This window comes from Camarhynchus parvulus, chromosome 1 (genome assembly GCF_901933205.1).
Source record: "Camarhynchus parvulus chromosome 1, STF_HiC, whole genome shotgun sequence".
NCBI classification, from domain to species: domain Eukaryota; kingdom Metazoa; phylum Chordata; class Aves; order Passeriformes; family Thraupidae; genus Camarhynchus; species Camarhynchus parvulus.
This window is the reverse complement of record NC_044571.1, coordinates 68826673-68851278: the sequence shown is the minus strand read 5'-3', so window position 1 is coordinate 68851278 and position 24606 is coordinate 68826673. Positions and strand designations below refer to the sequence as shown.

At 41.5% G+C, this 24606-nt stretch overlaps 1 protein-coding gene across 3 annotated transcripts in view; it reads left to right on the top strand.

The window, feature by feature from the left end:
- Positions 1-24606, top strand: part of MTUS2 (microtubule associated scaffold protein 2) — a 265540-nt gene that overhangs the window by 200244 nt on the left and 40690 nt on the right. For all 3 annotated transcript variants that reach the window (XM_030955594.1, XM_030955612.1, XM_030955603.1), the window contains 3 exons: positions 1979-2140; positions 10253-10351; positions 15400-15608. In XM_030955594.1, coding sequence (XP_030811454.1) covers positions 1979-2140; positions 10253-10351; positions 15400-15608 — 470 coding nt within the window. The remainder of the gene's footprint in view (positions 1-1978; positions 2141-10252; positions 10352-15399; positions 15609-24606) is intronic.

The window sequence follows — 24606 nt, the reverse complement described above, 5'->3', positions numbered from 1 at the left end:
AATACCTGCTCCATCAGGGTCCTCCCCACAAGCTGCAGGGAAATTCCTTCTGGAATTCCCCATGGTCTTCCCCAGGCTCTGTAGGGAACACCTGCTCCCTCTGAGCCTCACACTTCTTCCCTCACTCCTCGCTGTAGGGCAGTGAATGAATGTAGAAATTGAGAATAAAGGGTTTCCATTAAAGAACACTTGAACTCTACTTCTCTGCAAATAATAAGAATAATTTACTCTTCAAGATTAGTGCTTCTGCAATGGAACCTTATTTAAAAAATAGCTGAAGAAAGAAAAAAGATTTCTACAAGTGGTGTTACCCGAGCTGACAGAGTAAGCATATATATGAGACCACTTCAGGAATAGCTTCAGGGGTGTGGTGCAGACAGCCTGAGGTGGACACACCCATGCTGCAGCATCCCCTGGGCACCTGGCAGAAGAGATGCCCTCACGCACGGCTGCAGAGGAGATGGGGCTAGGTTGGGCCACATTTTCTGTTGTTGTGACTTTATGGAAGTCAGCAGTGTTTTGTCACCGTTAATTCAGCACATAAACTTAAATGTTTGTTACACAGGTGAAAAATGCATGCGGTTTGGATATTAAACGCCAACCTGAGGTGCTGAGGGGTTGTTTGTTATGTGCAGAGATGTGTAAAGGTGACAAATCCTTCAGGTCTTTTTGTTCCTGTGTAGAGTACACTACACTGTTTTGAGTTTTTAGTGTGGCTTGGGAAAGGTCACATTTGTTTGTAGAAGTCCATTTATACTGTAGATACACATTTTAAATTAAGATGTATATGCAAGCAGCCTCAAAGACACAGCAAGACTTCAAGCTGTTTTTTCAAAAAGGGATATTCTTTCTTTATCAGAAAGAGGATTTTCTTTTCCAACATGTTTTTTTTCCTCTAGTAGATTTTCAGTAATAAAGGCAAAAATGAAATCTCTTTTTTACTTGCACACTTTCAAGAAGCCTATGTCTTAAAAATATTGGAGACTTGGATGCGCCAATTATTAAGATAATGCTATCATTTTCCTGCAGGCAGTACCTAACCAATATTATATTGTATCTTTGTAAAACAATTGAAATAAAAATCATAGGCCTTTTCTGACATCCTTTGCATTTCTTGCACCATCTCCGCTAGTTTTTTCAAAAAAAATATTCATTCTTCTGCAAATGTTTAAGTCCAGATCTGCTGTAATCTTTTGCTCCTCCTAGGCCTTGTAGACAGATAGGTAAAAACAACACTCCAAATCTGCCTTTCTCAAATCTTAAGAAAATATTCTTTTCCTTATGTCTACAAGGAAACCAGGATGTCATTATTCAGTAGATGGCAAATGCAGGAGGACACCAAACCCATTTAAAGTTCTGAAAGAGGTCAATTTAAATTGGAAGACTCGGCAACCTAATATTTGTTATGAGAATATGACTGAAGTGGATGTGAGAGTTAAGGCAGAGTTTTTTCTTTGTTCTTTATCTTATTATTCAAATGTCTGAGTGTGATCTGAGGGACTCTTTGTGGGAAATCTCCACCTGAGCAGGGGAATTCGAAATTTTGCACCGCTGAGCCCTGCTAGTCTCCTCTGTTTCGAACATCAGCAGCTTCCAAGTGGTAGGATGAATCTGTGGTGTGGCTCTTCCAGCAGCTACAAAACCATAAACTCATCCACCCATATATTTAGGAATTCCTTGGTTTCTTTATGGGTGTTGTAGCCACGTACCTTCACAGAGGCAGACAAAGAGGAGGTCTTAATTTACCTGTTGGAACCAGACTGTAACAGCTGCCAAGACTTAGCATTTAAGTAAGTTGTTGGGAACTCCTTATTTCTGCCTGAGGGTTTATACTGAGAAAGTCCATGTCACTTAGCCCAAGCTGCAGGGAGAACGTGTCACTGTGGATTATAATTGCTGATAGAAGTTCAGTCTGTATGCCACAGTTCACATACATTTTTTATGGACTTATAATTAGTGCAATTCCGGTCTCCTGCAGGTTCTGGCTTTGGAAATGAAGAGCAGACCACCCCTAGGGCACCTGCACCTTCTAAGGATGCCCCCAAGGGGAGCGGCAAAGGCACGACGCAGGTATTGAGCAGCACAGCGACTCCACGCAGGAGCTTACTGCCAGCACCAAAAACTGCCGCAGCACCCGCTGGTAAGTGCTCCAAGCTTCAAACACCACCTGCCTTAGGCCAAGAAATGCAGAAACCTTGCTGTGATGCTGTTTTACTGCTTGCTTTTAATTAATTTTCATGCCATCCTTGGGCCCATTGCCGGTGTGCTGATTTGGACTCCATTTACTGTAGACCCTTTTAAACACAGTCAACAGCACAGCTATAATCTCATTTTGTGAGTTATGGGGAGAATTGAAGGCATTTACTGTCCCTAACTACCCATGCCAGAGATTTAATGTATATATTGCTGGTTCTCAACAAGCAGCTTTTTGCAAACATTGCATTGCTTTAGAGACCAAAGCATTCCATCAAGCGGATAATTCATTGCTAGGTATGTTTGCAGTGATGAGGATATTGGCCTCTAGGCTTAAGCAATCTTTGGTTTTTTTACTCAGAGAGGCAGAAGGAGGCAAGCAAACAAAGCAAAAAACTCCTAGTCTTGTTTCCAGATTGTTTCCTTGCCTAAATTCTCCTGCTCAATTCAGTTATGTCTCAAATGACCAGTTCCATCAAGTTCAGATTAGATCTGACAGTTTAGATTCCAAAATAAATAACTTTATCCAAGCTGGTTCTTACTCAACAGCATTTCATCTCTATGTAAGTTCCATTGGGTTTGATAGCACATTGCAAATGGAGCTGGGAAGGAAAAGTCGGTGCAAAATATGACACAAAGACTTTATGCATTGCTAGTTCTTGTCCCCTGGTTTCAAGTCAGATTAACGTGTTGTAGTGGTTTGACCTTGGCTGGACACCAGGTCATGGGTCAAGGTAAGGATGAAGCGATAACTCAGCAATTACCATGTCATAAACTTGCCTGATTTATTCTGGAAGGAAACTAAACATAGAAGTAGGGTTACCTGCCTGTGTTATGCAGTCAGACACAGTTCCTGAACAGGGGCAGCTTACAAGTTTAGGAAGTTGTTATTATACACAACAGACAGAAGCAAAAGAAGCTATGATAGTCCAATGTTCTGGTTTAATTTTTTATAAGCCAAGGTACCAGCAATTCATAATTTTTAATTTTTTTTTTACTTAAAAGAGTGTCATGGCCCCTCAAAATGCTAAGCATTTGATAGAGCAAAGGTTGAAATAAATCAAAGAAATTATGAAGGCAAGTTTTTTTTGGCAGTTCTAATCTTGCCTCTCTTGCAATAACATATGAACACTGGGTGTAGATCCCAATGTGATAGAGATATCTACAGAATGTAAATTTTTCTGTTTAGGTATCCTTTGGACAGTGATTTCTATAGGCTTGGTGTTGCATATATATTTATCATCTGACCAGCCTCCTGTGCAAGACATTGCAGTTACTGAACTGAAGTGCTTAGAGCACTCCACAGTTACAGCTGAGGAGCACAGGCACTACGTGTATTGCACACAGCATATTTTATGAAAGGAAGGAGGAAAGTATTTCACAAAGAGGATGGCAGTAATTTAAATATAAATAATATTTCTGAAAGAGTGCAGTATCAGGTAATGTAAAATATTACCTTTGTATTTCAGAGACGTACATAATTTCATCTATGTATGAACAGTCAATTAATTCACAAATGAAACTATCTACCTATAGCAATGAATCAAAAATAGCCATCAAAAATCACATGAAAGCTTTCATGTATTAGATGTTTCTTGAGAAGACCACATGAACTGTAAATTTTCCCTTAAAAAAAAATAAAGACACAACTGCTCAAGAGTGATTGTATTCCTGATATTTCACTAAAAGTGCTTGTGAAATAAATTGGACTGTAGGGAATAAAAAAAATTAACTAATGAAAATGGACTCCTTTAGCTGTGGAGCAGATGATGCTGTACTTCAAATGTTCAAAAAAGAATCTGGCATGGGACAATAGCAGTGGAGGATCATTGTCATGCAAATTGTTTTTCAGGCATGAACTGATGGCCTTTCAACTGCTCTGTGAAACGAGTGCACTTAATTAGGTTGCAGTGTATTGCACAGCCCTTTTTATATTTACATGTCTGTCAATTTATAGAAAAGGGGAAAGAAAGCACATACCTGACTAGAAGATGAGAGGTCTTTTAGTTTCACTTAAATATATTAGCTACTTTGGGAAGTGCAGTGATAACCTAACTAAAACTTACCATTTCTATATTGCTTCATATTTTGTTTAATGATAGGTGAAAGCAGCTCTCCATCAGAAACTTTGCAACTATAATCTAGCTCTGAAATTCATATAAGCTTCCTCTTCCCGCAGATGTTTATTAAAATATATAGTACTTGAAGCATACATATATGAATTTTCTGGTTTAAATTTCCCTTAAAATGGAGGAATACCTGCAGAAGGCAATGTTCAGAGGCTCAGTTCTGTCCACCAGGCTGGATCTACCACCCATGAAACTGTCCATGAAATCAGAGAGCTGTGGGATTTTATTTTTTCTATGCCCTGTTATGGATTTTGAGGGGTGTGTGTTATGGGATTCCTATTTCTACATGGTTATTATTTAATAACTGTTGTCATGCATAAGAAATATCCTAATTTGAGTGCAATGACAGTGGCAATAAAAAATTAATTTGAGCAGCTTGTTCCTACTTGCCCCCCTAAATTAAAGACAATCAAAAGCATTGTTCAAAAAATTCACCCAGTCAATTCCTGTGCTTCTACAAGTACCAGTAAATCATATATAACAGGACAGGCTGTTAAATGCAATCAGTCAAGATGAAAAATAGGAGGCCAGTGTTATCTCAGCTCTCACCAGCAATCTTATAGTATAAAATGTGCTTTTTTTGATCAGATTCTGCAAAACCCAGACAGCACAACGTCAGCAGGAGGGAGAGGGATGAGCTGTGGTCACCTGAGGGGGGAAGGGTGAGCACCAGCACTCTTGCAAGAATGAAGGGGGAACAGTCTGCTGCTGCTTTGTTCCCCCTTGCAAACACTTTCCCTTCCAAGCTGAACAGCAGTGTGCAGTGGCTTACATTCATATTGCTCCTGGACTAACACTGGGATACGCAGCACTACCTTGCAGGTGAAAGTGGGAGTTCGTCTGCAAGTTTTCACATTTCCCACCTTTCTGGGAACCTCTCTGAAACATGCCATAGCACAACTGTGTGAGGAAGTGTCTTGGTTTGAAATTTCAACCTTAAACAGGAGGAGACAATAAAATGCCATAGGATCCATGCAAAATGGCAGAAAGAGGAGTAGTTGTTTTAACTCTTCAACTAACGTTGGATGTTCTGAATTACCCTGAGATTTTCTATTCAGTCCAAAGAATTATTTGTTTTATCAGGTGTATCTTTTCCTTTATTTTTTTAAACACCAGCTAAAGAGACTTTGTTATTTTAATACAAGAACAAGGCAACTGTTTTCAGACAAGACAATTAAATAGTTGTTATCCTTTTTTTCTTATCATATTGACTTCAAATTTGAAACAAACGCAAAGGGAAAAGCACAAGCATTAGCAGTTTCTACTTCAAGAAATACACAGTCTTTCTTCCACATCTCCTTCTTTATTCAGTCATTCAGTGTCTCATAGATCACAGGAAGTAGAGAGTCTCTAGAGAGAATTAGACTGCTCTCATTCTACAGAAATCCATCATATTTCCAGCTTTGCTCATTTTGTCTCAAACAATGCATGCAGGGATGTGTCATTACTCACCAAGGACATGACTAGTCATGGGTATCAGGGGGAAAGGCAGAAGAGAGCTCAGAGGGGCTCCCTGTGTCTGTGAGTGACTGAAGATATTTCCTTGGGTTTGTTTTTTTTTTTTAACTTGCAAACTGCATTGGTTAACTTATAAAATACTCCTGACAACACTTGGAATCCATCTGAATGCAGTTAGTCCCATTGAATTGTTAATGATGACTACAGCATGTTAGGATTTGTTTTGGAATAAATACTCAAAATACAATTTGTTAACTTGCTTTCAGTCTGAAGTATGAAAGCAAATTGAAGCCTATCCCAGTATACTGGCTTTTGAAGACTCAAAAATGTACAGGCAAATACAAGTGCTGATTCTGCAGTGCTTGAGGGGATGTGTTGGATATGGTGTCTTTTGCTCTGGTTCCTAGGCTAGCATTCAGCACTGCTGGGGGAATGGAGAAGTGGCTTTGTTTGTCTGCTATTTTTCTAAGTGATTTCTGGAATGTTTTGCCTCGTGTTTCTAATAATTTTGCATTTGCTCCTTCTGTTTCATTTGGAGCAGGCTGTGTATGTTAATTAGGAAATGTAAATACTTTTACAGAACTATGTGTTTAGAGGCCTTTTTCAAAAGAAAATGTTGTAACAGAGAAGACAAACAAATATTTATGCTCATTGTTCTCTTATGGCCTGAAATATCCCTTTCTTTACACAAGTATAGCTTTTAAAAGAGGGGAAATGTTGAGAGATTTCTAACCTTAAATGGAATGTAGATTCACATAAAAATTAGTACTTTGTGGCTTTGATTACTGGCTACCAGAAACAAAGCTTCTCATTGCATGAGTTCTGTCAGTGGTAGGAGGTGGCAGAGCCTTGGAAAGTGTTCCAGAAAGCCTGGGAGTTAGTGGTAGTTCCTGAGATACCAGGAGCTTTTTGCTAGGAAGCTCAGTGCTAAAAGCCCTGATTATGCAGGAATAAGGCTAATGCACAGGCATTTAACACAGAGCTAATTGGCATTCTGTATTTCCAGTCTGTGGGCAATAACATTAAGAATTTGAATAAATTTTGTTCCAGATCAGATTTAATATACATTATAAAAACGAATTTAGAAGAAAATCATAACACCTTTTGACATTTCAAAATATATATGACAGAATATGATTTGAGGTTCAGGCCTGTAATAAGAACTGAATAATGTTTGTCTTGTTTCCTGAGTTACCCTGGAGCATCAGACCTTTTTTTGTGCATTTTTAGTCTTTGAATTACTTTTCATACACTTCAAGCTAGAAAGGATCAAACTTTATAACCTCCTGCTGCACCATACCCTGTGCTACTGCACATTATGCTAATTACTACACCAGTGCTCTCCCTCAGATATTTTAAACTTGAAATTCTATATTTCTCTGAAATGACAAAATCTGGGTCCAAACACTTGTAATCTAAAGATTTATTTTCCCTGCAGGAAATCAACATGTTTTCTGAATGTTTCTCTTTGAGCCAACCAACAGCTGTTGTTTCAAAAGACAAGAACAAGCCCCATTTTTAGAAAAGCATTCAGCTCAAGCTCTTATATGAGGTCTGATGCCAGGGATGGCTCTTCCCCTAAAATTTCCCTGTGGGTGATGAGCTTAGCAAAACGATAACAGTTTGTTCCCGCAGACCGTCCTTCCTTCTGCCTGCTGTGTGCTTTCTAAATCCCTCTCCTCTAAGGAGGGCCACAGAGAGGCCGCCAGGGCCCTCCTACTTATGAAGGAGAAGTTGGATAATTGCTAGCTCCATGTGTCCCTGTCCCCTTCCCAGCCAGGCTGTGCTGGGCCCTGGCTCTCCCCTTGTGGCACAACGCCTTCTCCCTTGCCCGCTTGCTGCATCGCTGCCCCACCAGACCTCAGGAACCCTGCAAGTCTTTTAAACTGAGCAAGGGCACTGATCTTCCTCATTATTAGTCCTATTTATCTTTCCTTGCCCACATATCTCTTTGCACCATCTTCCTGCTGGTCTTCCACTTTCTGGAGCCAACATCCCCCATGCAGCTGCGCCTGCCGGGCAGTACCCGTACGCAACTCCCAGTGCTCTGCACAGATCCTGCCCTGCTCTCTGCAAAATCCTGGGCTTCTTTGCTCCATTTTCTTTCAACCAAGTTCAAATTGGGCAATTGATTCTTGTTTTGTGCTTAAGGTCAAGGGACTGAGTGAATTCCCCAGGTGTTCCTCATTGAAAATGTCTCAAAACCAAAAGCAGTTAATTATTTACATGCCTAAGGAAAGCATAAGGAAAGCACACACTTTTCTCTACTGTTGTCTGTGTTTGGCATCTGGCATAGCAAAACTTATGGAGGGGCTCTGTATATGGCCCATTCGTGCATTATGTTTTTATTTTGAAAGCCCCAGAAAACCAAAGCCTTGTTACCTGATGCTTGAATCTATAACTATATAAACTATGTCTTATAAATCAAGCCATGGTTTTGTCTCATAGCTGCTATGTCAGGTTGATTCTCAGTAATGAAAAGGGCACCATAAACTTATTTTATGCCCTACTCTGTAGTAAAGTACAGTGTAATAGGGGGCAGGCACAGGCAATTTCTATCTTCAGTCACCTCACTGTGAAAAGTATTAATCACAAATGAGAATCTTAGCCTCAATGTGTTGCATTTATGAACAGCAGAGAAAATGGAGATGAACAAAAGTAAAGGTATGAGCAAGCGTTCAGTCTTTACAAGCCCCTGACAGCTGATGGTGTGATTTGCCTATGAACAGTGGAAGAGAGTCAAAGAGGGTTTTAGAACTTGTCCCATGCTTCCCTCCCACAAACAGTTGGAGATGCAGGTGCATGTGCTCTTTCCAGAAGCACTCTGCAAGCAAATGCTGAGAGACCGTGCTAGGAATTATGCAGCTCAGCTTCTGGTGCGTGGCAAATGCTGTGTCTGCAGCTCTCTGCATGCAAGTTCTGATGCAAGCAGAAGTGGAAGGGTGAAAGATGCATCAGAAATAAACCTATATATACTGCAGCTGTGACTAGGTGTGGCTTTGGAGGGAGCAGAAAACTAGTAAAGCATTAAGTGTCCCTCGAGCTTATGATCCCCATATAAAATTATCATTTTTCTCCACTGTTGAAAGAGCCAGGTCACATATGTATTAAGCAAAATGGAAGATAGTGTTAGCTTTCGGACAGCCACTGTCATTAGGCACCACCAAGAAAATCTGATTTTTTTTTTCCTGCTTCAGATACTTCAGATTCTGTGGGACATTTTCCTATAAGATAGCTGTGAACATACTCATAAGAGAGGGGAAGTCAATAAGGCAAACTTTGTTTTCCCTCTATAGCAAGTCATTTGCCTTAAATCTCTCTGTTTTTCCTGTGTATCCAGGTGCTGTGACACAGCCCTTCAGACTAAAATTCAACCCTCAACAAACTCTAATGGTTAAAAAAAGGAAAGCAAACAGGAAACTACATTATTGTCCCAGGGGTTTGCTTTTTATTGCTCTTTCTCCTTACTTCTTTGATGAAAAATTTCTGCTTGAGATCCTGTGACTGTCACACCATGGTCAAAGGAGCAGGGCAGGACCTCATGTTACTGCACTCAGCATGGTCCCCACAGCTATTTTGATGGGAGCTGTGGGTGGGCAGGAGGAGCCGAGCTTGGGTGGCCCCCTCTGGCTTTCAGAGGAAGTCGTGTCTCCCTGGTGCACAGGCAGTCTCTGGCTGCAGAGCTCTGACAGCTGGCAGACCATCCCGAGGCCCTGAGCAGAGAGCTCCAGTGGTGGGACAAGTAACAACAGACGCTGAGTTGCCTCTCTCAGAAATATTCCATGCCCTGGTTCATCCCACACTGGCACAGTGTCTTGTGGGTTTGTGCCCTGAATGTGCTTGCCCAGCTCTGTCCCTGCCTGACTTACTGCACAGACAGAAACCCACTCTCGTGTCCAGGCAGCCACATCCAGCACAGCTCTGACACGTCCTGCCTGCTTCTGGTCCTGGCCTCTCTCTTCACTACATGAGACCACCTTGGAAAGCTGGTCTCCAGAAAAGGCAGCTTCCTTACCTGGGGCAGGGACTTGCGGGTAATTTCAGTCAGCTTTGCACAGTCCTATTCTGCTTCTCCTGCAGCCCAGAATGAGGTTGCACAGCAAGGGGAAGAGATAGAACACAGCACTCAGACCAGATAGGATGGGTTACCTGTGTAGCCATTTGTGCCTTAATGGCATTTGTCATGGTGCAGATGACTGAAAAGCCAAGGTACTGTGTAAGACTTTCTGTCGTTCTTCAGTGCTGTGCATGCCAGCTCAGCTGCACGTACACAGTTGTGGTTGCAGGCACATCAGGTTGGCATCCAACCCAGAAGTGCTGTGTAACATCATTCTGTGCAGAGCCCAGGACATGCGTTGGTGAAATACAATTTGCCACTTTGATGTGTATCTTAGTGACACAGTTCTGCACAGTTACGAACAGAATTATAAACCAGGTGTCTTTCTACCTTTGTTTTTTTTTTCCTAAAACAGGTGTGAAGAAAGAAGTGCAAAAAGATCAGGATGCTAGCAGACCAGCTGTCTCATCCCCTAAGAAATCAGCAGTAACAACCACCAAACTCCATTCACCAGGTATTTATGAACCTGAAAGCAGTGTTTCAGGAAAGATTTAAACTTGTTGACTTTGCATTTCTTGTTAACACACTCAAATCTGAGATCTGTTATTGTTAAGTGAGGATTGATTGTGTCCCAGGTTCATTAAGCTGGCTACAGCAGGCTTTGTCATACCAATGCATGAGCTGAATAGACTTTTGTTCTCTTTGTTATAACCATGCAATCATCTCTCTTTCAAAGCAAAGAGTTGTTGCTATTACATGTTTAAGGGCACAGGAATATTTTTTTTATCATTATGATTTTCTCACATAAGATGACAGATGCATATAGCAAAATAAAAGATACCTCAGAGAATTTCCTGGAGTGATAATGTACTGCTCAGAATCTACTCTTACTTCTATGCAGAGACACTAAATTTCCTGGGGTATTTCTGTGCATAACTGGAAAAGGGACTATCTATAAAGAAAGCCTCCAAAGTGCTATTGGGACATTATCAACTTGTACCTCAATATTGGGCACAAATGCATGGTTTTAACATTCCTGAAGAATACCTTTCTTTACTTACTAAAACAAAGAGAACTGGTTTCTATTTATGTCTACTGAGTGTACATTAATAAATGGATAAGGTGCCTAAAGACTTTTGTGAGGCTGGCCTGTGGTTGATCTAAATTTCTGAAATGAGTGTGCGTGGTCCCACTGATTTCATTGTGCTTGCAGTTTATCTTCTGTTACCTCATTTTTAAGACTCTGCTTGAATACTTAAAATGTCATCTCTACAGCTATGTGATACTTAAGTTATAACTGTGGGGGATAGAACCCCATGTTGCTTCATTTGGTGGCAAAATATAAATAATGTAGAAGAGCTCTCCAGCTCCTATAACTTACACCAAGACTTTCTTCATTATTATTAAATTCAATCTCTATTCTTCTTCTCAACCAACAAAATCAATAAAATGGAAGGTTAAATTTAATCTTCCCAGGCACCAACAGGACACAAAATTCTTCTCCTTACAAAGATACTAGAGTAAAAAGATGAACTTAACACTGTCCTCTGAGTCATATAATTTACAGGCTATTTTGCACCTGGTGAGATCACAGAGAGATCCAAAGAATTTGTTGCAGAGAGTGCCAGACCAGAAGCTCACCCGTGTTTATAACGGTGGGAGTCCAGTTTAAGCATCAGCACTGATTGTGGCTGTAGCAGCGTGTTATAGCTCAGCTGATTTGCTTCCACTGGGATTACAAAGCAAAATGGAACACTGGAATATTTGTACAGTGTATTTGTATTGTCTTAAGGAGGTCTGCATCTCCACGGGTGACTTAATGATTTTCAAGGCCTAAAGTTTTGGCATATCCAATGCACGAGGCCTCAAAGGTTTCTTCATTCTCATGAGAGGTTGAGTAACTGACCTCCATCCATAAGACTGATTAAAAATTTGTTCAGCTTGCTTGTCTGCAATTAAGCCAATGTAAATTTGTTTATCACTTTAAGGATCAAGTAGGGAAATAAACCTCATCTTCATTTATTCTTAGAGTAGCCTTTGGCATTCTTTGAAATAGATGCAGCAATAACAAAGGAATAATGACAATTTTTTCACCTACTTAACAATTTCAAAAAATACTCAGAGCAGCCTTTGAAGAGGACCACATGCATTGTAGCTGATGCTAAAGGGCAGTCACAGACTTTCCTCCATCAGAATCACAAGCTCCTTCATCATTTACACTTTTCGATGGGAGAGAAAGCGTCTCACAGGTAATTCCACCACAGCTACATCAACAGGTTCCAAAATTTCTGAGTGCTGTTTCTAGGTTGTATTTGCCCCTGTTGCTGGCCTTCTCACATTCAGTCCCTTTTAATCAGTGCTGGTTTTTGACTGTTGGACACAAATTTTTTGAGCTTTGGCTCTGAAGACTTGCAAGGGAGTTTTGAGATGCAGAGTCTTGCAGGGATCTCAGTTTTATCCTTTGATGCAATACTGTTCCTGAGATCTGTGTATAGGAACAGGTGTCTATAGATGCAAGTGCTCTCCTTCCACTCCATTTTAGAATGGAGCCAACTGCTTCTGGCATCTGTCACTCCACAGAATGCTTGATAACAATTGTCTCTAAGTAATTGGCTCACTTTCCTTACCAAAATGTTGGAAATTGGACAGTTAAAAGGCGAATAAATTGCATTCCCCATCTAAATCCTCATGGACAGTGTTAATTATGAGTATATACTTGTTATGTCTCCTTAGTTCAAACACTCACATAGATAAAAAAGACTTGGGAGTTTTGAAGAGGATCAAAGGGGTACAGTGATTTCAGCACACACTGGGTTTGCCCCTATGGTCCCCCCATCAGCAAAAAGGACATTGAGGATAAGGGCCAGCATCATTAATATATAGCCTGTTTTGTGCAGAGCAACAGAAGAGAGACATCAATGGCAGAATAAGCTTAGTAAGCTGCCTTTCAGACCCAAATGAACCGAGAAATTCAGATTCATCCCTGAGGAGAATAGCACCATTTAATTTACAAGGACAGCTTATAATACTGACAAGGACAACACAGAGATGTGCACTTCAAATCTTCCAGTGAACGGGCTAGAAAGTTGTAAGACTAAGCAACCTGACACATTTCTGTTTTAATTAAAGACTGAACTGATTTCAAGAGCTTTTCCCTACACTTCTCCCTAAGCCTTCTGTTGTAACATCACCATCTTGCTTAAACAACTCAAGATTTTTATACTAAAAAGACAGATATTTATGGCTCTTGCTTTTATGAGTTTCTTATTTTGTGGTATTACCTACTGCACAGCTAAGAAGTATGAATGGAAGAGTCTGTATTTTCTTATTGTTGCACAAAAAGGTTGACAGGCTTTAAAGTGACATAAAAATGTATAGAGGGCAATAGCTATGATGCTTGAACTCTCCTAATGACAAAAACTCCTTGTGCTATATTATTTGGGTCTTCCAACGACGTGGCATTAGTCTGGACACTGCACAACATGGTATTCTTTGTCACAAATGCAGGTTGTGGACACAAATTGTTTCAAAGGGGTTTTTGCACTCTTGGCTCTTTGCAGTTGCACCATGAGATGCTTGGAGACATGAGGCAGCATCTCTGCTGGAGCAAGCATCCTGCCTGGAGCCAGGATGTAGCTGAGCAAGATAGAAAATATGCTCCCAATGGCTCCACACAAGCTGGGAATCTGAAAAAGAAGAAATGCGCTACTGGGGTACTGCTCTGGGGAAGCCATACTGTTCCCCTGGCTGGTCTTGTAAAACTGCCCTTAAGATCTATTTGCACACCCAGACCACAGCCTTGAAGATCTAAAAGATCTGAAGCACCTCTGACAAAATTACCTCTGGAATTTGTAATGCTCTATTTTACAAATTGGCTCAGATTCATACCATCAGAGGCATCTCTGTGGAAGGATTCTTTGGCTTTTTAGGAAAGGGACAAGTAGCATTCATGGCAGAAGACTGTCTCCTATTACGTTGATTGGTGGAGACTGGTGGTGGACATGGTTTCTGTATTGTTTTCAGGAACTGGATAATACATATAAAACTACAAACTGTCCCCTTTTATCATATTCTTGCACACACAGCCTTTTCTACTAACACAGAAATGTTCCAGGCCCATGTCCACTGTCTCTAGTAACACATGGGACAAAGGTGCCTGACTCATATTTTCTCCCTCTTTCTTACTGGCTTTCGCTTCTAGGGTAAAAGCTGGAGGATAATGGGAGGATCTGTTGAGGACTGGAGGTTCCTGGCCAGTATTCAGGAATGAGCTAAAGACCATCAACTGAGGGGCAGCAAAAGGGTAGCAATAAAGACTGAGGGTAGCAAAAAAAGTCACTAAGCTGTGCAAAGGTGATGCCCAGCTGGCCATAAGTGTTTGCAGAGGAGAGTCCTCAGAAAGCAAAGAAAGTAAAGACAGAACAGATTTTCCAAGCAGTGGCTTGAGCAGCCTGATACCACCAGAACACTGCCCCTTCTCACTTCATCCTCATGACTGGGTGTATCCACAGAAAGGGATAGTTGACTCAAGCAGGATGTGAACTTAGGAAAAGTAGCCCTACTTTCCTGAAGTGGCTTATCATGAGTAAGCTTCAGTTCTGGTGCCATTGATACGAATATGACACTATACCCTAAACACAAGCTACACGAGTGCTTTCACATCTTTGTACAGCATCAGGCTTGCTTCAAGCCAACCTGGAGCACATCAGAAGAGCCAGAGTCTGTCTGGGCCTATTTCTGCAGGCAAACCATGTAGTGATTCTGGTGTGATCAATGATGCTGAGAGAGCAGCCAAGCAGGGCCAGTGATGTAACTCTTGTGCATTGTGTGGTACTTGGTGGCGCTTCAGTATGTATCTGCTAAGTGCTGCAATTTTGGACATATTGTAGATGTGAGAGCAAGAGGAACTCTCGAGGTAGACTGCAGTATTGTAGATAAAAAAGTAATAGTGATATCCCAATAGCAAACAATCCATGCTATGTTTGCATTCAGGGAGGGACAACTCTAACCCCACATTGTCCTGTGTAGAGGCAAAATGAAATCTGCAAAGGCAAAGGAAAACTGGCACCTCTGTCGAGTCACCAGGCTGGGGTTTATGTGAACAAAGAAACCATGTGTAGAGTAGAAATGTCACCTAGCTGTTTTCCACATCATCAATAAGATAAGGTGAATCCTGACCTGGAAGTGCCCATTTCTCTCACTGCCAAGAGAGATGCACACCTCTGTTCTTGTAGACATCTAGCAGAGGTGAGGTGCTTCCTTCCTCTAACAACCTCAGTTCTCAGTGATGCACTCTTAGGACAGCTCTCCTCAACTTGTAGAAGACTTTCAGGCTCAGACCCTGAGGTAAGATGAACTGTTATAAAGCTTTGAGCTTTGGCCCCTAAAGAAACATATTTCACTTTTTTTTTTTTTTTAAGACTGAAAGTTCTGTGTGAGTGCTACAGACCTTTTTTTTCTTTTGTAGGGATGTGTCCCAGAGGCCATAGAAACACATAAAGATCATGTCTGTACATGTAAACTATGTGATCTGAATGGTCTTTTCTTCCCCCTCATTTGTAGGACATTCCAAGCAAAGGCCAACCACCCCAAAGAATGGATTCTCCCCCAAACCAGGAGAGGGGCGAGACACTGAAAAGCAGTTTGTTCAGAAACTGAAGGAAAAGTGTGATGAGCAGTCCCGGCAATTGATCAATATCCGAGATGAGCTTAAAAGGGCCAGCTGTGGCTTTGATGTCTTTGCTATAACAACACAGTACTTTTTCAGACAGGTAAGTGCAAAGAGTGCTTCTTACCACTGTAAAGATTCTTCGCCTTTATACCTCTCACTTGCCCGAATTTATTCCATGGTCACTGAAAATTTGTTCTTGGGACTAAAGCATGTAATTTCTTTACAATTATTATTATGAGAAGGGAATTCAAATTTCATAGAATTATATAAAGGAAAACTGCAATGACAAAGGAAATCTGGCGCCTCTGTTAAGTCTCCAAGCTTGGGGATTGGGTGGCCAAAGAAATAGTGCGTAAAGTGTAGATGTCATCCAATCTGATAAGTTCAATAATTTGATGCCAAATATTTGAAAAAAAAGGGTGTAGGAGCTTGGAAAAGGAAGAATTTTGAATGAAGCATTTGTTATAAGCAGAGGTTTTTAGGAGTAAAGGAGATGCAGAAACTTAGAAGGCCCAGTCTCTGATTGCTAGAGCTGGAATGGAAGTGTAACTGAGATATTAATACTTGTGAGCAACCAAAGCTGTTAGATGAAGGAAGCAATTTGATTTCCCACAATAATTATCTACTCTTCCTGTTCACCATGAATCGGGCAGGGTGTCCCTGTCACAGGGTTGCCAGTTCCTGAAGATGTTAGGATAACATTATCTCAGCATGCAGAAGATTACACACAGCAGGTATAGAGAACATAAAGAAAATGTTGCTGGTAATTAGAGAACCTTATTTATTCACTCAAGTCAAAATGAATACATTGTAAGACAACCAAAATAACCATGAAAGACTTGAAGGTATTGCTTGTTTCAAAAGCTGTTTAGTGATGTGATCTAGGAAATGTAGCTGGACTCTGAGGTCATACACACCATCCCCATGTATTTTATGACATCCCTGGTTAATCTGGTGTCCCAGCTACCTTGTAAAACAGGCAGACAATCACCAGCAGTAGGACCCAAGGCATGGATAATACCCCTGATGGCCTGTTTGTCTACTTTTGGAAAACACAAGAATAAATGTTCTGTGTTAAATTGGAGAAAGAAGAGCAAGGAAACAAAACCTAAATTAAGTGAGTCTTAAAGGTTCTGAAATACTTTATTTAGTTTTGAGGGTTTTTATATTAGTGAGAAAGGTTACCTTTGAAGAAATAACCACGGTTCACACTTTTCCCGAAGTAGGAGCTGATCTTGCCAGGGAAGATTCACTGAACTGAAAAAACAAGGAGTTTTTAAAATGTCCTAAATATTTTAAATACCTTCCCAGGAGATCTTCCCTCTCTATTTGTCTTTAGACTTGACATTTCTGTATTTCAGGACTTGTTAGGTATTTATAAACACTTTTGGGTGGGTTTTTGTTGTGTTTTTTGGGATTTGGTTTTTTTTTTTGTTGGGTTTTTTTTTAGTTTGGTGGTGTTTTGTTGGGGTTTTTGTTGTTGTTGTTGTTGTTTTGTTTGTGGGTTTTTTGAGCTGCCTGTGGAGTATCCTTGTTTAAATCAAAGGGAAATAAAAAAGGGCAGAGCATTGTCAGCTCAGCTTTGTCTGTGCATTGTCCACTGCGGAGAGATTTTTCATCACATGCCTCATTTCACAGTTTGCTGAAGGAACTCTCATATCTCCTTCATCTCCTCTGGATATGTTTTAAATGAGAACAGCTGCTGCAACTGAGCTTTGAGATGACTGTTCTGCTGTTGGTGCATGTTGGATCTGTCCTGAAAATGCCTCCTAAATTGAACAGCTCAGGTGTCTTTATTTAATAGCATCCTCACAAAGTCTGGCCAAGCATAGCTGCACCTCACATTCCCAGCTCCTCTGTATTTCTCAGGCTAGCTGGGGATTGCAGTAATGCTCCTCTGAGTGCCTGGAGGTGAAAAATAATACACCTGTAGAATTTAAGCACCTTCAGGTTTGGGCAGGATTAGATGTAGATTTGTTCCAGATCCATGCAGATGTGGTACCTCCTTTAGGAGTATGGTTGCTTTAGGCTTCATTTTTAGTGCATGCAGGCATGTGAGCACTTCATGAAGACTATTTAAAGCACCAAAGACCTGAATTTCTGCTTGAATTACTCACCTGTTTTGTCTGAGACTTCCAGGGAGCGCTAAGGCTGCTGCACTCTTAAAGTCAATGCTAAAGCTGAGAGCCTATATACAGTGGGGCAATCTGGGACTACTCAAGCAGTTGTGTAACTGGGCAGTCATTTGTCTTGCAACATAGACACAGGCTTACAAGTTTTTGAGTGTCATTTGAAAACACAATCTGTAGACATTTTCTGAAGTGGCATTATTGTCTGAAAGCCTGAGCAAAATTGAGTTGGCTGTCTTTGGGTTAGGGCAGCGTGGGAAAAAATAAACCAACTTTTCACATTATAAAAATAATAACAGTTGGGTGTATCTGTTTCTGAGAACCCTGCAGACAAAGTGATTGAGGTCTGAGTGGAACTGCAGTTTGGCAAAGGAAAAACATTCTTTTGATAAAAAGGTGCAGCCTTATTCCCGAGAAGTTTAGGGTTGGTTTGTCCAGCTAGCAGTTCCACTCTTGTGTAGCAGAGGGCCCAATCCTATTTTGATTCTGGGGAGTCTCTTTTGGGCTGATAGTAGTTTGTGTCTAATGTCTCTCTCTCCTTACATCAAGGCAAAATAATGTTCAAAACATAGATTTTTCTCAGATTTGGACCTAAATTCTGTTGTAAAATGTGCTCCTAGGCAATGAGGACAGGACTGAGTCTTAAAAACAGCCTAAGGACCAGGGTAGGTGGTAAGCAGGTGTAAGTAGGCCCATGTCTGTGGCTCTCTTGTCTTGCTTACTCTCTCTTCTCTTTCCAAAGCTGAGGAAAGCACCAAGGCAAGTGGTCCAACAGACATGTTTAGCTGTGTAGAAAGAGAGTGTTGTATGTAACAAAGAGTGTTGGACCACACCAGCAGTTTCTTTGAGTGCTTTAAGATTACATAAATTATATTTTCTTATCATTTTTTGGATTTGCTTTCTGACTGTTTCAGACCACTGCTGAATGGTATCCTGAAATCATCTCTCTTCCTCAGCTGAAAATGCTCTTAATTGGCAAGATTCTTTTAATTGGCATGTAGAAGTGCACAACATGTAGCAGTATTTAATGCAGACCCATTAAATGCCACTTAAAACAATTTTCTATCCTTGGGAAAAGCCTAGGCAATCAAAGCAGATGATAACTGAGGGAATAGATGTAAAAAATATTAAAGCAGTAGTTCTGACATAAGCATGAAAAGTAATGATTGCAGTGCCTGTGCAGAGCATGGCTTTTAATTATTATTTAATTAGCAGATGTATTAGCTTAAGACCCTCGTATATGCACATGACTCTTGTTGACTTTTGGAACTGCTTCAAACTGATTCTGAAGAGGAGCAGATTAAATTTGTCCTTAAGGTTGTCAGATGTTCCTCTTGCTGATACAGCCCTTATGCTGTGCTGGTATGGCAGAGTGAACTGGCTGATGGAGGTGGAGTGATACCAGGAGGACTTTTTAGAGCAAGTATTTCCAGAGCCCTGGTCTGGATCACTCCTGACCTGCTCTGGCTTGTTGACCCAGTGATAGTGGCAGTCCTGGCCCAGTTTCAGCCCTGTTCAGAGAAGTGTCCGGCGGTGATCTCTCTTGGAAGTGGTAACAGTGCCATCTAAAGGGGAGTAACCCAAAGTGACAAATCCAGGGGAGAAAATCTTTCTGGACAGAAAAAGGGAGGGGAAAACAATCCATTTTCATATCTCTAGTACACCACAGAAGTGTTTGTGTTGGAAACTGGGCTAATGGCTCTCTGCAATCCAGCCTGCCCCAGCAGGCAGAAAGTGCAGTCCTAGGTCTGCTTCTGAAATTTCAGAGGAGGGCTCTAGAGCTCCAGCGCATGAGGAGAAAGGATCCTTTCTGGACTGCAGGCCTCAAGGGTGGGAGCAGGTGAGGGAAAGGGTTATGCTGGCGTAGTCTGTCCTGTACTCTCCGTGGGTCTGGAGGAGTTTCCAGACCTGCAGCATGGCCTCTTGATATGGTTTTCATCAGGGGAGAAACTCCTCAGGACAGGTGTGGGTAATGGATTTGATTTTGTCTGTGGGAAATGGATCTACAAATGTGCTACAGGTCCCAGCACAAATGCAGCTGGGAATGGAGGAACCACAGAGACATCCTGAACAAGAGGTGGGACAACACTGCAATATTTGGTGACATCCTAGAATTTTGTGTCTACCAGGACTGGGAAAGGCATGTCACCAGTATGTATTGTTACATTCTCACTATTCCAGAAAAGTAAACACACACAGGAATGTCGTGCAAAAGCTAGGATGGGCAAGAAAAACCTTTTCCCTCATTCGAATAACAAACAGGAGTGTGCTGGTGTGTGTTTTTGAGAGGAATGTCCCTGTCCTGGGAATGGACAATATGCCACCCAGTGTCATGTGACATCCTTGGCCAGATGCTAATGACCACTTTGCTAGAGGCAAAATTGGTCATGCTGTTTATAAGTCGCTTGGCACTTCCCACCACTGCCACCAAAACATTAATTTGGGCTAACATTTCAGGGGATTATCTCAGGCTAAGCTGAAAATGGTTTATTTTCACAAATGTCTCATAGAATAAGTTCAAGAGAAATATATCTATTGTTGGTGCCTGGTGCTGGCAGAGTGGAAAGAAGCCAGTACTATCAGGAAAGATTGACCTTCTGGCTTTCAGGGGTAATGCTTTCCCAGCATTTGCAAAATATGTTTGAATTTGGCCCAAGAACAGTCCTTAGAAAAGTGCCATTCCTCCCTCCTCACTTAGGTACACTTAGGCTACGTGTCCTGTATTGAGCAAGTTCATTCTTTTCATTGCTCCTGATGAAGACCAGAGCAGTCAGAGCAGCTTAATATTTTCATTCTGTATCCTGAAAAAAAATACACTTTGGTCTCATCAAACACTGACAGTTTAGGGCTATATATCAAAAACATTGTATTGCAAGGAAAACAAACTACTTTCTTTATTTGGGAGGGAAAAAATAGAAAGAAGCTCTGTCATCATTTAGAGCTTTCTGAACTGATTTTTAAGGAGAAATGCACATAGTTTGGTATGTGGGGCTATTAGTTATGGTAAAACAGAGCAGTAAGAATCCAGAAGTGTACTTCTATACATGCAAACATTACAATGAAAGCTCTGTAGATGGAATGGGACTTGGAGGCCACTTACGCATGATCAGTCTACCCAAGGAATTGATTTGGGTTTGTGAAATTAAGGAAATCACCTTCTGCAGGCCCCCTGCTTATTTGCTGTGCATGCTAAAAGTCAGGTAGTGAGTAGGTAAGGTGCTATAGGAAAAGGAACCTTAAAGCAGCTGAGTATCTCTGCCCTCCTCATCCTTTGGGTACCTGGATCTTACACTGCTTCCAGACAGCATGGCCAGCTCTGCTTCAGGCCCTGCAAAACAGAAGTAAAAAGGTGTAGGAAACCTCGTGGCTTCTCCTTGTGTCCTCAGTGACCTTCTTAGAGACACTGCTGTGACAAAATTGCGAATTTTAGTTTTGGAAGGTGGAAGAATATGCTTCTCTGGAAAGCATTGGTTTAGTTACATGGCCTTTTTTTGGGAAAAAAACCCAAACAAATTAGACTATGTTTGTATCCTTGGCTGGAGACACGAAAATGGAGACACTTGGCTAGTTACACATAAATATTTTAAATTTTGAGATAAAAAAGAAATAGCCCCAGGCATTCTAATGTTCCCCTTGAAGAGTTTTAAATGGTCATTAAAAATTAAAGGCCTCTTTATTTACATGTTGTCCTTGAAGAGAAATATTTTTAGGATGCTTGCCAAGCATCAGGTAAAAGTGGATTTATTTTCTCCTTCTGTTTGTATTATTGATCTCCGTAAGCAGATAACTTTGACAGCCTTGATTTTATACTGCATTCAGAGGAAAAACACATAAGAGTCAGAAGTGGTTCTTGTGGTGCTGGCAGCCTCCAGGGTGGGTCTGAGCTTGAGGGATTTGGCAACACATTGCAAGTGGTGTGAAAAGCAGTAATGAGTAGTAGGGTCCAGTGCTATTGTGGCCTCTGATCATGCAGAGGACAGGGAAAACCCAAACCACAGTGCTTTCCTGCTGTTCTTTAGGTTCAGCAAAGGAGTCAATGGAAATGTGTACCTCTTTTGAATTCCATGCATTTTAAATTCCTCTCTTACAGCAAAGAGGAAATATCCTCAGATCAGTCGTTGTTTGCTTTTTTGGTGTTTTGTTTTTTGGAGGTTTTTTCCTTTAATTGATTAATTGATTATTCCCCAGAGGCATTCTACCAAGATTTCTAGTAAGAATGTAACAGAACAAAGGCTTTACAATTCAGTGTAGATCAGTAGGTGCAAGGTTCATATATGAAAGTATTAATCACACCAGAAACTGAAGAATTTTTCTGTTTCCATGTGGGAACAGAAATTTTTACCAAATGAAAACTTATAGATACCTTTCAGGAAGTGAATAAGGAAACCATAACTCTCATTAGCAGCAGGGTGGACAAGACCCGGCCTGTCCAGGTGAGAGGGAACCCCTCCTCTCTTTGGGGGTCAAAAAGCAGAGCCTCCATTCAAAAGCAAACTTTTCAGCACATCTCTTGTTTTACACGCATATTTGTGTGCATAAAGTATTTATAACAAGACCAAATGTCACTCTTTAAATTTGCTGTTAAGGAGGAGGCTATGCCTCAGCTCACAGATAATCTTCAGAAGTCATTTCAAAATGAAATTTTTGAACAGAAGTCTAAGGAAGGTTGGAATCAGCCTAGAGAGAGGTCAAATACTGAGTTCCCTCCCAGAAGAAGCAGTGACCACTGAGTAACTTAACACATATTTACTTGCTGGTGGTTGCTTCTCAGTAATCTGTCCCTCTGGCAGATCCAAGTCCTTCTTTCCTATGTGGCCAACCTCAGGCATCACCTAATCCCTCATTCTGATGCCCATCACAGCATCCCAGGAGCTCTCCTGCCCTCAGATACACACCCATGGCCTTCCCTACCTTTTCCCTGCTGGGGTTTTCACACCTCTGGCAGCAATAATTTTGTTTGGTGGTTTTACATCCCCCTCAGGTCAAAGTAGCACAGCCATTAATAGAGACATGTCCAATAATGACCTATATGGGCATTATAATAATATTGGCAACAATGATCAGTGCAATAGAACTTCAGCTTTTTCAAGTGATCTTAATACTTCTAAAAAAATGAACAATTTATTATACATAATAAAGGTCTGGCAATGCTAAATGTACATCAAACCAACTATGTGCCAACTTTTTAATTGCAGGAATATTAGGGTTTTAGCCATCACAAAACATAAAGGCTAGCCTCACTGAAAAAAATCAATTTTTTATCTTCTTATTTACCAGTGGAATACAATCTGTTTAAGTTAACATTAGCTTGTGTTTAATCAAATTACACAGAACAAAGAACAAAAAGATGATGGGATTGAACTGGGTTTGTTGAAAACAGAAAGGACTTGGCTGACTGAATGTGTTCCTCTTTGTTAATATTTGAGTTCTATAGAGCATTCCTAATAGAAATGAAGACATTGAAGTTTTTGTTATTCCACAGTCATTCCAAGAAGTGCCAGACATTTTGAGGATGACACAAAGATGACGTCCCAGTCCTGGAGCATTTAGCATCTAAAAAGGCAAAAGCCTGATGAAAACTGGTGTGTCAAAGTGACTTAGTCTGGAGATTACCATGTATTTAGTTTCTTAGGGGATTTATTTGGGACGATAGGCGGGTGTTTGTGTGTGGGTACACACACCTGCATGCACCCAAGCACACCGTGTTGCGTGTTCTGCTTTCAGGTACCCTCTGGGAAGAGGATCTGTGTCTCCAGTGGCTGTATAGGGGATAGGTCTAGAGCACCAGGGAGCCTGGGATCACCAACAGGGTCACAGTGATAGGCACCACTGGATGAGGACTGGACAGTGAGATGTCCTGTCAGTGTGTCACCCTAGTGCATAGTGAGGGCAGCCAAGAAGTCAAAGCAAACCCACATACAGCAGGAGGTGCAGAGGCAGCATCAATTGTGTCTATGAAGCTCTGTGGGCTGTAGAAGAGAGCCCAGCGAGCAGTTTCCCTTCTGCAGACAGGGATACTCCCACTGTTCATGTTTATTTACACCAAATGGATGTGATGAATATTTTACATCCCACACAGGTTTGTCCCATCTGCCCTTGTTGGTGTTCCCGTGGTGCAGTGAGCGCACGGCTCCAGGCAGCTGCAGAAATGAGCAGCAGGACGTGTCCTCAGCAGCACTGCTGGGCTGATGGCTGCTTCTCAGGCAAACAGGCTCCACAGCTATTCTTATTACCACACTCTCATTTCATCTGTGGGGGAAAATTAGCTGTATTTCTTCCTTGTTTTGTTTTGTTGGGGTTTTTTAAATTGCTTAGTGCGCTACTGTCAATGAATAGACCCAGAGCGATGCTTATCCTCCGGGGATGTATTGAGTGTGTGCAAATGGATTGTACAAGAAGCCCTGGCACCTTTGGTGTGCTGGCTGGAGGGGTACTGGGGCTCCCCACCATTCACCCAAGAGGTGCCTGAACTTGGACCTTATCTGGGGCTGGAGGTGCCTTTATACACCTGAGCTTTGGTACCCCAGGCACTTGGCTGCATGCTGCAGGAGGACCCTTTTGGTCCCACGGCTCTTCAGTTCTGCGCAGGGTCTTGGCTTCCCCCAGAGCAGAGAAAGCTGTTTTCCCCCTTCTTCTGGAATATTGCATCACCTGGCATATGGGACATTCTTCCTGTGCCTGACATAGGCACCTTGCTCAGGCTGAACCTTAGCCTGGGGGATTGGTCTGACCACAAGACAGTTAAGTAGTGAATGCCTTCAGCAGCTGAAGTTGGCTGCCTTTCTGGAAATGGTTTTTGAAGCTTCTTGGAAAAACTTGTGTAATGCTGAGCTGCCTGTTTTAAGCTGCCCCACACTTAGCAGCCAGGCAGGAGGTAAGCACCAAGGCAGGCCTGTGATAGGCAAAGCTCCCCAGCCCTCTGGAGAGGCAATGACAACCCACAGATAACAGGCCTGTTAGGGAAAGATA